General features: G+C 44.0%; 1 protein-coding gene across 2 annotated transcripts in view; it reads left to right on the forward strand.

Moving 5' to 3' along the window:
- nhsa (Nance-Horan syndrome a (congenital cataracts and dental anomalies)) overlaps nt 1-14852 on the forward strand; it is a 67663-nt gene that overhangs the window by 49765 nt on the left and 3046 nt on the right. The window contains exons 2-8 of one of the 2 annotated variants that reach the window (XM_020603464.1): nt 4573-4725; nt 5555-5661; nt 6392-6454; nt 8318-8510; nt 10282-10413; nt 10985-13744; nt 14695-14818. In XM_020603464.1, coding sequence (XP_020459120.1) covers nt 4573-4725; nt 5555-5661; nt 6392-6454; nt 8318-8510; nt 10282-10413; nt 10985-13744; nt 14695-14818 — 3532 coding nt within the window. The remainder of the gene's footprint in view (nt 1-4572; nt 4726-5554; nt 5662-6391; nt 6455-8317; nt 8511-10281; nt 10414-10984; nt 13745-14694; nt 14819-14852) is intronic. The other variant, XM_020603466.1, reaches the window with a different exon arrangement.

Raw genomic sequence — 14852 nt, forward strand, 5'->3', positions numbered from 1 at the left:
CTGGTTACACATGCTCCTGCTCATTAGTGCTATAATTTTCATTTCAACTTTTAAACAACCTACATCTCAAAGTTGTTGCAGTCATTCCACCATAAGCTTCCCTCAGTAGAGCTTCTCAGCAGGGCTGCCCACTGAATGCATACAGTCTTGTGTCCCACCTGCTGCGATGGGTCAGCAGCAGCAACATCGCCATCAGCTGGGAGGATGTGGGCTCAGAGCGGATTACCAGAGAGACGAGTATTATTGTGTGCCTAAGGGGATCGGGATACTACTCTTTATGTGTCACTAATCGAACGTCGGAGGAGACTTTCTCCAGCAGCGGGCACTCAGTGGGCCAGCAGGGCCAGGGTTTCAACAGTGACAGCAAACAGAGTTCACTTCTGAGCTCTAGATTTCTGGCAACAGGGTAAAAGAATCATTTTCTCAGGCTTTATCAGTATCTGTTTACATGCTGCCTCTTGCATGATTCGGGTGAGTAAGCTCATTCTTTCAGTTGTTATTGCACTGCAGTATGTGCTCAAACACATTGAGCTCTTCATCTTCATATTATGCCTTAGGTATTTTCATTGTAAGAGCTTTGGGTGATTAAATCATCTATGGTTGATTTTGTTTAGTGCCTCTTATTTCATGTACAGAAAAATACTAGATTTGAACTGAGAGTATATAAAAGTTTCTTACACAGTTTGATACACTGGTACTCGAATGCTGTAATGTTCCAGTAACAAATGCAGGTATACATTCCTCTACATCCTCCATGATCCTCCATTGTGGGCTAAGCGTTTAGTGTTGTTTCAGTGGTTTGGATTAACACACAGCTCCCCTATAGCAGTCCACAAACAGATTAGTAGTAGCCCAACTCAGGGCCTGACTGGACCATCTGGACCCAGCACTGGGTGGGGATGCAGACAAGGGGGAGGAGTGCAAGCAGATGTTTCAGGGAAGCTGTAGGTCAGTGTGGCAGTGGAGCCGAAGGGTGTCACTGTAAAGACAACAAGATCACGTTTCTCTGGTTTAAATATCTCAGTGACATACAGAGTTCAAACCACACCACTCTGCCATGACTTTAGGATGCTGTCTCACATCCCAAGGTACTGTATAATTTACCGGGCTTTAATTGAGCTACATGTACCCTCTCATTTCTTTGTCTGAGCGTTGTCACAGGAGATGATTAGATGAAGTGTTTGTGTCCTCAGCTGCTGATGGAGGCGTCTGCTTCATTATTTAGCTTGGTTAGTTTATGGTACAACAGTTCAGCTGTGTGAACGCCCTGCATGCTGCTGCTGCATTTTCTGTTCATCAGGAAAGTTCGGTGCTCACAGTTTGTACAATAAGCTTTAATTTAGCACTGAACAAAGTGAGTTCTGCTCAGTGTAAGCACACCTGCTTCCATACTGCAGGAAAGTTTTGCTTATCTAAGTGTGACTTAATCCAAGTGTGACTGACATCTGCGGCTATGTGAATGTGGGTGTAAGGAGGTTTGACTTGTCTCCTGTCTGGGCCAGTACTGACTAAATTAAAAGGCAGAGGATGTTTAGGATTCAGGCTTTCATCCCACCTTCTCCTGGCCTGCAGGGCTGATAGCGGTAAGGTTATTGGAGGGACGATCCTGCTCCAGATGGGGGGGAGAAGGACTGGGAGATATTGATAGGCTGTGTCAGGCTAGAGATAAGAGAGCGCATGATTTCACCTCATCCGGAGGGTTCACAGGATGATTATGTGAGGAAGAAGGAGGAATGTCTTTTCAACACTCAAAAGAAAAATGTGAGACTAACTATTGTTTTTCTTCTCACCTGAGGCCATGTGGCTCATTTGGCTCAGTGCAGCCATGTCAAATAGCACTCAGCCTGGCTGTGAAAGGAGGAGAAAGCTGCTGAGAGCTTCAGTGAGATGACCGGGGGCTGATGTGTTTTCTTTGGCCTCATTTGGGCCAACAGCTGACCACTGCTCTCCCATTAAACGGTTTCCCCATATGGACTTCTCTCTCCATGAAAACCTCTTTAAAAGCCTTTCATGTCCTCTTCTTTTGTTGTACAAGCACAGTCTCGTTTCACTAAAAGTCACAGATTTCACTGAGCAAGGTGAAAGGAAGCACTCCTGTGTGGTTCACCCAGGGGAAGATATAAACAAGTAAAAGTTGAGCGGAGTCAGGCACAGAGTGTTGTAGTTTTTGTTGTTTTCAAAGGGTTTTATAATGTGCTTGAGACGTTGAGGGCGTCATGGCAGGGCCAGCAGGTCATATCTCAGTAGGGATGCAGGCTGACAAACCGCTTCACAGGGCTCACACCTCCTTCACTGGGTGCTCACTTTTGTCACCACACTTAACAGCAGAAATGCATGTGCTGTATCATGTTTGTCATATTGTGCGCTGGTGTTAAGTTGTGTATTACCTCACATATTCTGTACAAATGCAGATGTCAGAATAGATGAAAGCCCCCTTAAAACCATGCCTTGTCCTTTTAACCTTTTTGTTTGTGTGCAGATTAAACAAGATATGTTTGTTTAGTTTTTTGTTTAGTCAAGTTAGCTAATGGTAGCTATATCTGGCTAAATATAGTTATTTATGCTAAGATATGCTAACTGTCTCTCAGCTACGTAATTAGCACTCAGACATGAAGTGGGATCAGTCCTCTCATCTAGCTCCCACTCATCTAGCTCTAAGATATTATATACAGAACTCATCAAGATGACTATTCTTTAAATAAAAGTGTTTTTCCTAACAGAACTTCTTTTAGCCTTTGTTACAGTGTGCCTGAAATTATTTGTTTGGACATGATTGTTATGTAAAAGTACAACATGATCTGATGAATCACACTACAAAACCAGACCAAGACAGTAAACAGTAACATTGCTTAGTGCTTTTCACATGTTCACAATACACGGGTAAAGCAAAACATGGAAGTCAATGAGAAATGTCTGGTTGAAGTAAAACAGCTAGAAACACAGTGCTGCTTCACATCCAGGATGTAAATGTGCTCCTTGGTGAGTTCAGCCCCAGCGTCAACAGCTGCACAGGCAACGCTGTGCAGAGCTTGTTTTCAGGTCAGCAGGGTCACGGCAGACGGCCTTTACCTCACTTTGGAGTATTTTATGGAAAACGTCAGGTTGTCTCTGACTAACAGATAAATAGAAATAGACTGCCTCTCCTAGGGAGTGCATGCATAACACCGTGTTTCTCAGTATTCACAGTAGTAGTGCTGCTATTAAAAGATGATCTGACATATGCAGCAGTTTGATGAGCAGCACGCTGAGTCTTTGGTGTGATGCTGCGCTTGCTCTATCTGACATCTGATAGCAGTGATCGGAGGTGGAACTGTGTCTTTATTGAGTTAAAGAGGCTAAAGTTAGCTTCTGGCTGAACTACAAAGCAAACTTTGTAGACCTGTCAGCAGACATGGAGGTCAGACAGAGTGTGTTTCAGTAAAGCTGCCAGGTCAAGTACAAGCCCAGAACCGTCTGCCAGGTAAGGGAAGGCTGACAGATGTGCTCAGCTGCTGAAGCAAAGGCTCAGCAGTGTTAATCATCAGGGTATTTCTCAGATTCTCCTACAGATGTGTAACTCAGGCCACTGTCTGACTAAAACAGCCTTATCTTGTGCTGCGTATTGTCTAACTATACTGTAATTTTTACACTGTCATTTCTGCTTCTAAAAGCCACTGTGTACATTTGGCCTTATAGATTTGTCTAAGGAAGTGTTTCCTTAGTATTCAGCCATATAATTATTTATCTTATTTAAAGCACACATACCAGTAACCACGTGCATTTCAAGCAGTCAACATTTGAATACGCAAAAGCATGAATACTGTATAGCTCCTTTCAAATTCAAAACTTTCCCCCTCATCCAGCTCCCCACTCCCCCAAGGAATTATGTGTAATTTGAGAGGTGAGTATCTCCCTCCCTATAACCTGAGAAGGTGTGGGGGGGTGGGCAGTGAGATTAGTCCAGGTCAGTGTTCAGATGATGAAAGTCACAGTATCAGGTTGCATTAATACCTATCGCTTGGCTGCAGGTAATAGCATTACACTACAACATCAACAAGCTGTTGTCCCGATTATCCTGCTTTTCTTTCTCGGGGTTAAACTCTAGTATGAGTCTGGTATTTTAAATGTCCTTTATTTTTTTTACCCCCAGCTGCTTTCATGGTTCCCTCCTGTTGCCATAATGGAAAGATCTTTAGTTATAGCCTGTGGAGCCAGTGGAGTTCACCTTAATGATGTTAACCAGTGTATCACCACAAAAGTGCCAGTAGAAACTTAAAGATTTTCTTACCAATCCCCATTGAGCGCAGCAGGCTGCCCCTGTGATGAAAGCAAGTTGCCTTTCCATTACATTTGCTGGTATGAACAGCGTTTGCAGAGTCCTGTGACATGTGCCGTACCTCATTTATCAAAGCGATATTAAAGAGTAGTTGAGGAGGTAATGTGATCTGCACTAAACAGAAGCTTGGTGATCACATCATAATTATACTTTTTTGTTGTTTTTCTGCTGCCTTCCACCAGAACTCAGTCCAGTAACTTGCTTCTGTTTGCATAAACTTTATTTATCGTCTGACCCGGTCTGTCTCTTTCTGACAGCGGTGTCAAACCTGGATGTGGAGAGTAAGCTGACAGCACATTACCAAGCTCCCTGGCATCAACAGAGGAATGTTTTCCACCCTTCCATGCGGCCAGCATGTGTAGAAGAGCTCCACAGACAAGCCAACCTCAGCCTGTGGGCCCTGCATGGAGGTGAGGCCCCTCAGCACCACTCAGCCACAACACTGGAGAAAAGCCAGCTGCTTTTATATCTACTCTGTCATTCCCAGCTCTCCTTTTTATTTTACATGCCATTTAAAATCTTTTTTGTGTGTTTACTTTGTGTCCTACATAATTTAAAGTCACCTTTGGGTTGCATTATTCTTCCCACTATAAGGCTTGTTTGTTCTGTTTCTGGTGTCGCTCTACCCTCTAGTGGACACATTTTGCAATTACATCCTGGAAAGCTGAAGTTGAGTGTAGAATGAGGCATTAGATGACATGTACTGCAAATATGCTTTCACATATTCACAGCGAGAAGGTTCCGGGTTCCGGCCCCACCTGGAACCTTTCTGTGTGGAGTTTGCATGTTCTCCCCGTGCTTGCGTGGGTTCTCTCCGGGTACTCCAGCTTCCTCCCACAGTCCAAAGACATGCAGCTTAGGTTGATTGATGTCTCTAAATTGCCCATAGGAGTGCATGTGTGTGTGTGGTTGTTCGTCTATGTGTTAGCCCTGCGATGGATTGTCCAGGGTGTACCCCGCCTTCACCCGATTGCCGGCCGGGCTTAACCAGTAATCTACCACAACTCCCAACAGCTATGACTTTTGTTGCCCACCTCAAACACTGAAATTGTGTTAGTAAGAGTCAGAGACAGTGACTCTGTCAATGTACTGTACATATGGATATGTGGGGATTATTTTAAAACAGAAGAATGTAGACTTTTGAAGCATATCAACTTCCCCTTCAAGTCAGACTGTGTCATATGTGTGAGTATGTGGAGAGGTTACACGTTTCTGTTCTTTATGTGATACTTGTTGCAGATCACCAGAGGCGCCAATCAGGCGGCAGGGAGCGGAGAGTAACCATCTCAATCTCAGCTGTGCCCCCGATGCCCATGTACCCCAAGATGGGCACAGATTTGACAACGGTGAGAGGGCTAACATCTCATTACCTCCAAACATTTTTTCTTCTCTATATTTTACATTTTAATATGACTTTTAGGACGTCAGGGAGCAACGGACCGACTTTTGTTTTGTTTCATTACTTATCAGATTAAATCACCAGCCTGTCTGTCCATTAGTAGTCCAAATGAAACTTCTCTCTGTGACCATGTAGAAGTATATGACAGCATTTTGCGCTGCCCCTCTTTTTGATAATGCCTTTATTTTGCTTCTTAAGCACGGGATTGAATTGTTACTGAATGTTAATAATTTGGTACTTTGAATATTTCTTAATGGCATGACTGTGCACTTCTGTTTTTGTAAGTGTTCGTTTTTTGTTCTTTAAATAAACTTTTATTAGATAAGGATGAATTACATATTTGCAGTGCACAGATTAGTGATGTAGTTTTGAAGTAAAATGGACATGTTCCCTTCAAGCAGCCTGAGAGACGTTTTAGAGATGCAACAGCCCAGTTGGCACAAACACAGGTAAAGAGAGAAACGGACTGGTTGTTTCATCACCTTGAGAATAAATGTGGCATCAGTCATTCAAGAAGGTTTCTTCAGCCCTGTCTCAAATAAACTTCACAGTCCACCTACATTTAGATTGTGTTGTCTTGTTTTATCCACATGTTCTTATCTTGAATATCTCCATGTTCATTTCTGTCATGTGTTTTGTTGTCTTTATTGTTTCTTTGTTTTTGCCCTGTAATTTAGTTTGAATCCACCCGCTCCTCCTCCCCCACCGAATGTTGCCACCTCTCTCCCTGGAGCAGAAAGGTATTGGTCCCTCTTTCACTCTCCTCTGGCTCCTGTGTTCCCGTCTAACCCTGTTTTTCACTCCTTCCCTCTTCCTGTGTGTTTAACTTTTTCTAATTTACATCATCTTCTCTAATGCACACCCAGTGAATGCAGCTTTTCTCTGGCAGAGGTAGCAATCTGCTCCACCCACTTAGGATCTTGGAGTAACCTGTTTGTCGTGAAACCAACAAAGAGCATCAGTTTAAAGGTTCACCCACACCGTCACATGATACATTTACCTGCTAAGACAGATGCTGTTACTTGTTCACGGGAAGGGCTGGACTCTGAGCTGCAGTATGCGAGGAATGTGTGTGTGAGGGCTACAGATGCCCAGCAGCCTGGGTTTCTCTAATGATAGGCTCGACTTCTCCAAAGCCTGTGCCTGTGATTACCCATGATTCCTCTGTGCTGTGGTTTCCACAGTGCACCCATCCCCAAAAAAGCTGACGGCGTGATGTTTCTCTTTCTCCTTTCACCAAATATATCATGCTTGATGCCTGCTGTTAGGAAGAAAGGAGCTAGTGAAGAGGGGCAAGCACTCCTTTTTTCTCTAATCCTGTATGTGTCCACTCTTATTCCCTTTCCTTCAGTTTCTTTCTTTCACCCTTTCGTCTCGCTCATCCTTCCTCTCAGAGACTCCTTAAACTGCCTTTCTGTTCTCCAAAAAAATCTGCTGTAAATGGTCTTCTTTTGATTTCTTTTTTTTTTTAAAGTTTCCACGGAAACGGGTTTCTTTTGTGGCTGGGGTTTTTGTCAGAGTCTCATTGGTCTGCTGGGAGCAGAGAGCACAAAAGGCTCAAGAGCTGGTTTTAAATGGGGGTGGGAGGTTGTCGGGTTGTGGAGGTGGGAACCAGTTCAGCCAAGAGAATCATTCCCAGTTTCACATGTGTCTCTCTGTAGGAATCTCAAGGTAAGAACTTAATAGACTAAATTCACTTAGGAGGTATAAGCTCTAGGGAAGCTACTGTATTTCAGGGCGAGAGTCTGAGGATGCCTGTGGAGTTGTGGAGTATTCAGAGGGCAGGACTGTGCAGTGACTGATACTGAAGCTCATAAGACTTCTGTTGTTAAGAACTTCCTCTCAAATATTTCCACAGACTTGTTTTAAGCAGGAGATTCACACAGGTGCCACACATTCTCAGAGCATGTGCTGCAAATTGTCACTGTCACTTACTACTGACACTGTCTCGTTTCTGTCCTGTGCAGTAGTGGGTGATTGAAGGAGACATCTTTCTTTCATAAAGCAGAATTAGTGTTTATCATGACATGTGTAACACAGTTTGTGCCAAAGCTCTTATTGGTCTGGCATTTTTGCAAGTTGGGAATCCTTCCTGATTTTAAGAAGTTTTAAATTCAGAATTTTTCTTTTGGGCACTTAATTTCTATTTATTTATTTGTTTTTTTTTGTTTGTTTGTTTACTTACTGCATGAATCCTAGTGAGAAGGTTCTTTGAGTGTTTCCTGTGCTCACCTTTCTCTTTCTCCCTAAGGAGTGCTGCTGTCTCCATTACAGTACTGAACTGATTCTTTGCACTTTGACATGAAACTCAGCTCCTCGAAGGGCACGTTGTACTGATTTCCCTCTGCTTGGACAGTAAACAGACTAACAGTTTTTCCTGCAGATTATTAATAAGACACTAATTTTTACATCTAGCCTTCAGGTCTTTTCCCAACTAAAAACGTTTTGACACTACCAGTGTAATTCCTGACTGTAATCTCTATACTCTACACATTCCCCTCTGTGAAGCTGAGTTTGTTCATTTTTTAACTCTGCTGTGCCATTTCTCATGTAATGTCGCCTAACCTTAACACCCTAATCATGCAATTATCCATCTGTTGCAGGCTGCACCCTCTGACCCCGACACTGATGGGGTGGCTCTAGGTCACCGGTCTAAGCTTCCCATCCCTAACATCCCCTCCACCCTGGACAAGCAGACTAACTGGTCTAAAGCCCTGCCACTGCCCACCCCAGAGGAAAGAATGAAAAGCAATTCCCAAGTCATCACCTCATGTGTCATCCCCATTAATGTGACTGGTAAATTTATAACACTCACTGTTTTACTGTATGTCTGAAACTATTTATTGTGACAGGACAGATCTGTGGTTTAGATCTGTCAACCTTCTTTGTTAGCCCTTCCTTTTTAACCTTTAATTTTTCTGAAACAAAAAGTTTCATGTTTGGGTAAATATACTTATTCATGTTCTTGCTTAAAGTTAGAAGAGAAGACTGATCATAAGGACTGGATGCAAGGGGAAACAGCACCTCAGAAACTCAACATGATTTATTACCTTTGTTTGTACCTCAGCTAAGGTGTAAAAACAGCAAGGTGTGGTTGTCGGGGAAGTCATTACTCTCCATAAACCTCAACTTGCCCTCTTACATTTCTGTTTGTGTACGAATTAAACAAATGAGATATAAGGCAAGAAAACAAATAAGCGTTTCCAAACATGTCAAATGATACCTTTACTAATATGTCACACTTTAGTGAACATACAATGTGTTGTATATTACTGAGCTTTAGAGGTGCTGTACCAGGCTAGCTGTTTCACTCAGTTTCTGGTATTTATGCTAAGCTAAGCTAACCTTGTAGCTTCATGCTGTGCTAACAGACAAGAGAAGGGTGTCAAGTGTCTGAAATTAAGCAAAGAAGCCTATTTCCCAAAATGTCAAACTATTCTTTTTGAAACTGTTGTTTTAACACAGCTCCTGTGGTTGGATGTAATGTTAGGATATACAGTAGAGAAGCTGAGAGTCAAATGCATCTTGGAATGCACACAGTCATTCAGTTTTAAGTGTTAGGATAAGGATAATCACCTTTATTGGCCAAGTGTGTTACACACAAGGAATTTGTTTCCGATAGAGAACTGAAGCAGCCATCTGCAGCGCCAACTCAACCGATGGCTCTAACCATCGGGGACAACAGATCTCGGTGGATTGCAGGCACCGAGATTCAAACTTCCAACCTTCTGGTTGGGAGACAACTGCTCTAACCACCGCACCACTGTCGCCTCCCATTAGCACTTCCCAATAACACTAACAGCTGTTAAGTAGACTTTGTTTTCCCCACATTGCAAAAAATGTAAATATCAGCAAGGCATTTGGAAATTCTACAGTTACTTATAAAGACTTATCTTTACCAAAGGCATAATGTTTTAGCAAAATCATTCTCAATGTGCAAGTCATGCTTTGTGCCCCATTAACTTTCTTTCTCATGCTCAACACTTTGTGCCTGTGCAATTGTAAAGAGGCAAGTTGCTGTGACAGGCATGCCAATTAGCTCCGTCCGAACTGTTTAAAGGACTGCCTGATGTTCCACTCGCTCCAAGTTGTACGCCAACACCGTCACAGTCAGAGACAGTTGAGGGAGAAAAATGTGCATTGTAAGCAAAGACCAGTGATCCCTATGGTGCTCAAGAGCCTGACCTGCTATCACGTTAGTCATCAATTGTGGTGAGGGAGAGGCAGGAAAACAACAAGGAAGCACCAACAAAGCTTTCACAGTTAGGTTAGTTAAACCCAGCAACATTCGTGTCACTTGACTCTTTTGGATGTTTTGGGTAAGGCTCTTTTACTCCTTTGTTTTACATTTCCTGATGTGACATCTTTATATTAATCAGTATATATCCCCATACTCGTACTCCAGGCTCGCAGTTCGTCTTACTGTGGCTTTGAGTCCCCCACTCCTGACTGGTGTTTTTGTAGAATACGTAACAGGTTCTTTCACAAGACAGCGTGAGAGTTAAAGAAGGAACCACTGCAGACGCCACTAAACAAAGATTCCTCACATGTCCCGTCTCTGTTGCAGGGGTCGGCTTTGACAGAGCTGCTAGTGTGCGTTGCTCGCTTGTCCACTCGCAGTCTTTGCTTCAGAGGAGGAGGAAGCTGAGGAGGCGGAGAACCGTGGCTGGCATTCCCAGACAGGTGCAGCTAGATTTGGGTAAGTAATTTCATTTGGCTCAGCCTGTCAGTCACAAACACACACACATGCTCTCTGAAACTGAATTCACACTGCTGTTATTATAAAGGCAATGCTTATGTTATTTACTGTAATGTTTCACCTGATGTATGGTGTTAGTCAAACAGAAATGGTTTAGTGTTAGGGGTCTAAATTATTCTTTTAAGGTAATACTGCTAATAGTTATACAAAGTAATACTCTGCCTTTGTGTGATAAAATCTATCTCACATGAATGTATTGTAGAAAAAATGCTGAAAGACCAACTATTTAATAGATTAAATAAATATGAAAGACATCAACTAGTGACTGGAGGCATATCGTCAGTGTTCCTTTGTTGTGTTTTAAGGTATTTTGGGGCATTTTATGCTTCTATTAGATATGTGTGTGTTTTTAAAAGGGACAAATGCAGGGTGATACAGACATCTAAGACCTAGAAACACTATACTGTATAAAGAACAATAAAGTGTGCTCATTTTTAATCTGTAGTTGTATCCGAGTTTGGTGTTAGCATTTTCTGATCCTTGTCATCGCTGTTTTCTTCTCTTCTCCCAGACTCAGATGACTCTCCTGCTTCCAGAGAGCGGACAGTGATAGTTCACTCCAGTCCTGATATCACACCCTCCAATGACGAGCTGACCAGCCATCTCACCACCAGAGACTCGGGTTGCCAGACAGAAGACTTTGTGATTTTAGGAGCACCATCTCGGAGAAAGATCAGGGCACAGAGAGTCCAGGGAGTCTCCCTCTGCCTCTCCCGCTCTGCAGGCAACATCTCCTCCCTGCCGGACACTACCAGCACCATGTTCACTGCCTCTGTAGGCACTCGCCTGCGCTCCCAGAGCCTGCCCCGAGATGGGAGCCGGATAATGGACAACGGCCATAATGACAGTGATGATGAGGAGGAGCTGTCCCCCTTTGACACTGAGGACTTCCTGCCTGGACCTGGGGAGATGATTCTGAAGGATGAAGAGGAGAGCACAGACGACCAGGCCGTGTCTGAACACCAACTGGGCCTGAAGTACAAACAGCTGTCAGAGAGTGCAGAGCGCAGCTGGATGGAGAGGAACAGATCCCAGCTCCCCAGGAAGACCGACATGGGCAGCTGTGACATCTCATCCAGTTCAGACACATTCAGTAGCCCCGTCCACTCCGTCTCAGCTGCGGGGGGACTGGGAGGCCAGATGGACCATAAGGAGGATCACCAGTCCTCTAGTGGGAACTGGAGTGGGAGTAGCTCCACCTGCCCCTCACAAACGTCTGAAACACTCCCCCCTGCGGCCTCTCCACTGCTGACAGGCTCCTCACACTGTGACTCTGAGCTCTCCCTAAACACTGCCACTCACACCAATGATGATCAGAGCGGCTTCATGCTGGACCACTACCAGGGCCTCAGGACCTACCGGGCCAGCTCCTTCTCCTCCACAGCTATGGACATATTGGAGGAAGTAGGGGTCAGCACTCCCTCAGAGGGGGAGTGGAGTTACCCCCACCCAGAGCCTCCTCACTCACAGGACTTCAGCCCTGAGCCAAGCAGAGAGGCTGAGAGCAGCCTGGGCTGCCCCAGCTTCACCAGCATGGCCACCTGTGAGAGCAGCTACTCTGACAAGCCACTGTCAGAGAAGGCAGACACCGTCTCACACTATTCTGTAGACACTGAAGGGTACTATACCTCTATGCACTTTGACTGCGGTCTGAAAGGTAGCAAAAGCTTCACTTACAACTATGCAGCCTCCACCTCTGACTGTGGCTTAAACATGACCCTCGGCAGACGTTGCCTCTCTTTACGGAAACCAAAGGTGAAGCCGTGTCCACCTAAGAGGAGTTCATCCTTAAGGAAGATATGCAGTGAGGGAAACATCCCTGACAAGAAAGAACCAAAGATTACATGTGGGCAACAACTTCCACCGTCTTCCAAGGAGAGGAAATTGCAGCTGGCTTTGTCTGGATCTCAGGGTCATATAGAAAACAGTTGGGGGTGTGAAGGCTCAGCCGAGCTACCTGACTTAGGTGCGTTTAGCTCCACTGATGCACATTCATTTAAGGATGAAGGGGTTGTACAGTCAGACTATGCAGATTTGTGGCTTCTGAATGATTTAAAATCCAGCGATCCATATCGATCTTTATCAAACTCCAGTACAGCTACTGGCACAACTGTTATCGAATGCATCAAGTCGCAGGAAAGCTCCGAGTCACAGATATCCCAGTCCGGCTCCAGAGCCACCACCCCCTCACTTCCATTAGTAGAGGGAGACTTCAAGCTAACGTCTCCAGAGAAGCTAGCAGGTCTTGCAAGTCCATCGAGCGGCTACTCCAGTCAGTCAGAAACCCCGACCTCCTCATTCCCTTCCACCTTTTTTCCTGGACCGCTGTCACCATCCATCGGCAAGAAGAAGCCCAAAGTTCCAGAGAGGAAGTCGTCTCTTCCGTCAGTGTCCTGCAGCAATGGTGCCACCTCGAAGAGAGACCTGGAGTTGCCAATAATCCCTCCCTCCCACCTCGATTTAAATGCCCTTCATAATGTCGGCAACAAGGCCTCAGCTTGCAGGAATCAGATTCAAATACTTCTCCAAAACAAACAACAAGCTGCAGTGTCAAGCAGACCTGTAGAGGTCTCCTATGCCCATTCCATGTCTATCACCCCCACAGTGCTGCGCTCAGTACAGCTCCGACCCATCACTAAGGAACTTGAAGGAAGTCAGGAGGACAAAACAACTTCCAGACTAACATGTCTCACTATGAACTCAACAAGCCCACTATCCAGTAGTAAATCATTAGAACTTCAGAGTTCAGCGTTACACAACTCACATCATCATCACACATCTGTGGACTCAGTGTTTACCTCAAACGAAGAGTTTTCAGGTAGAGAAGCAGCATGTCAGAGTGAAACCAGGACCAAGCAGGAGAGAGAGGCTCTTTCAGAGAGTATGACAGGATTCAGACTGCAGTCAGAGCTGTCAGTCCCTGAGAGGACCACTAGACATGAAGGAGACACATGCAAAGCATCAGTAGAAACAGCCGTCTGCTCTGTAGACCCTAGCTCACAGCCAGAGCCTTTACATCAGCTGGGACCTGAGCCACCTGAAGAACAGACGTGCTCTGCTCCATCTCTCCTGCACAGTTCACTTGAAAGCTCCAGCAGTCTTGATGAAGTGCCTGCTACTGATGGCCAGTCAGAGTTGTTGCAAGAGAGTCCAGTCAGCAATGAAGGAAGGAAAGATGAGGAATGTGAGTCATCAGGTGTTTCAGCCCAAAGTGCCTCTCAGAATGGCAAGGGGGAGTCCCCCCCAGAGACCGAGGAGTATTTCAGTAAAGGTGTGTGTTTCACTTTGGTGCATGTCATGTGTCTTTTTACTTTTTTGTTGCCATTTTCCCTTTATTAACAGGTAATTGCATAGATAGAGACAGGAACCATGGAGGAAACAGAGACAGGTTATAACATGACACAAAGGTCCCCTGCTGTAATCCACCCATGGACGCTGTGGTTATGTGGCATGTGCTGTAACCATTAGACTACTAGGGCGCTCCATATTTGACATTTATGTACAGTAGGGGCTCACAACCCCCCACAGAACATGTGCTACTCTGTCCATTTCTAACTCATTACCAAGGTTACATATGAGGGGTCAACCAACAAAATTGTCAATCCAATAAACACACCACAGTAAAAAGGACTACAGAGTTTGTACATTTCGTAGAATTTTGTTGAATGACCTTATCAAGCTGAATCGGAGAGACGATGTGCCTGACAGGAGTGGAAAATGTTTTTAAATATATATATTTTAACAACAAAAATATCAATTTTTATATATAACTACTCTTGCTCTGATCTGTCCCTTGTTGCTTTTCTTGGATAGCTGTGCATATCTAAACTATTCAAATGAAACCATTTTAGGAAGAAGGATCACTCTTATAGTCAATTATAACTCATAGATACAGTATTACATTTTATGAGTGGTTCTAACTAGCTTTGAAATAATATAGTGATTAGTTGTTATTATTAATTGACCTGTGATATACTGTATATAGGTTAATAGTGGGGATTTTCTCTCTTTTCTAGATTATTTTAAATATCTATTATTTAACTATTTTAGAGTTTTGTACTGTCACTTGAACAAAAAGGAACCTGGAAGTTGACCTTTTTTACTTTTACTATTTTATAGACTTAACAATCCAAAATAAAACAACAAAAATAATCAGTGAATTAATCAGAAATTAAAACACTTCTACAGTATATTCAAGTGTTGGCTGCTTTGGGTTAACAGACTCTACACCCAGTGATGATGTGGGGTCCCCAATGACTGATGAGTCAAGGCCAGAGGATGACAGTGTGTTTCTGTCGCCCACCAAAGCTCGCACCACTGAGGACCTGTTTGCTATGATACACAGGTAAGTGTTTACAATACCTCCATATTCAATAGGT

Source organism: Monopterus albus, unplaced genomic scaffold (genome assembly GCF_001952655.1).
Source record: "Monopterus albus unplaced genomic scaffold, M_albus_1.0 scaffold61.1, whole genome shotgun sequence".
NCBI lineage: Eukaryota > Metazoa > Chordata > Actinopteri > Synbranchiformes > Synbranchidae > Monopterus > Monopterus albus.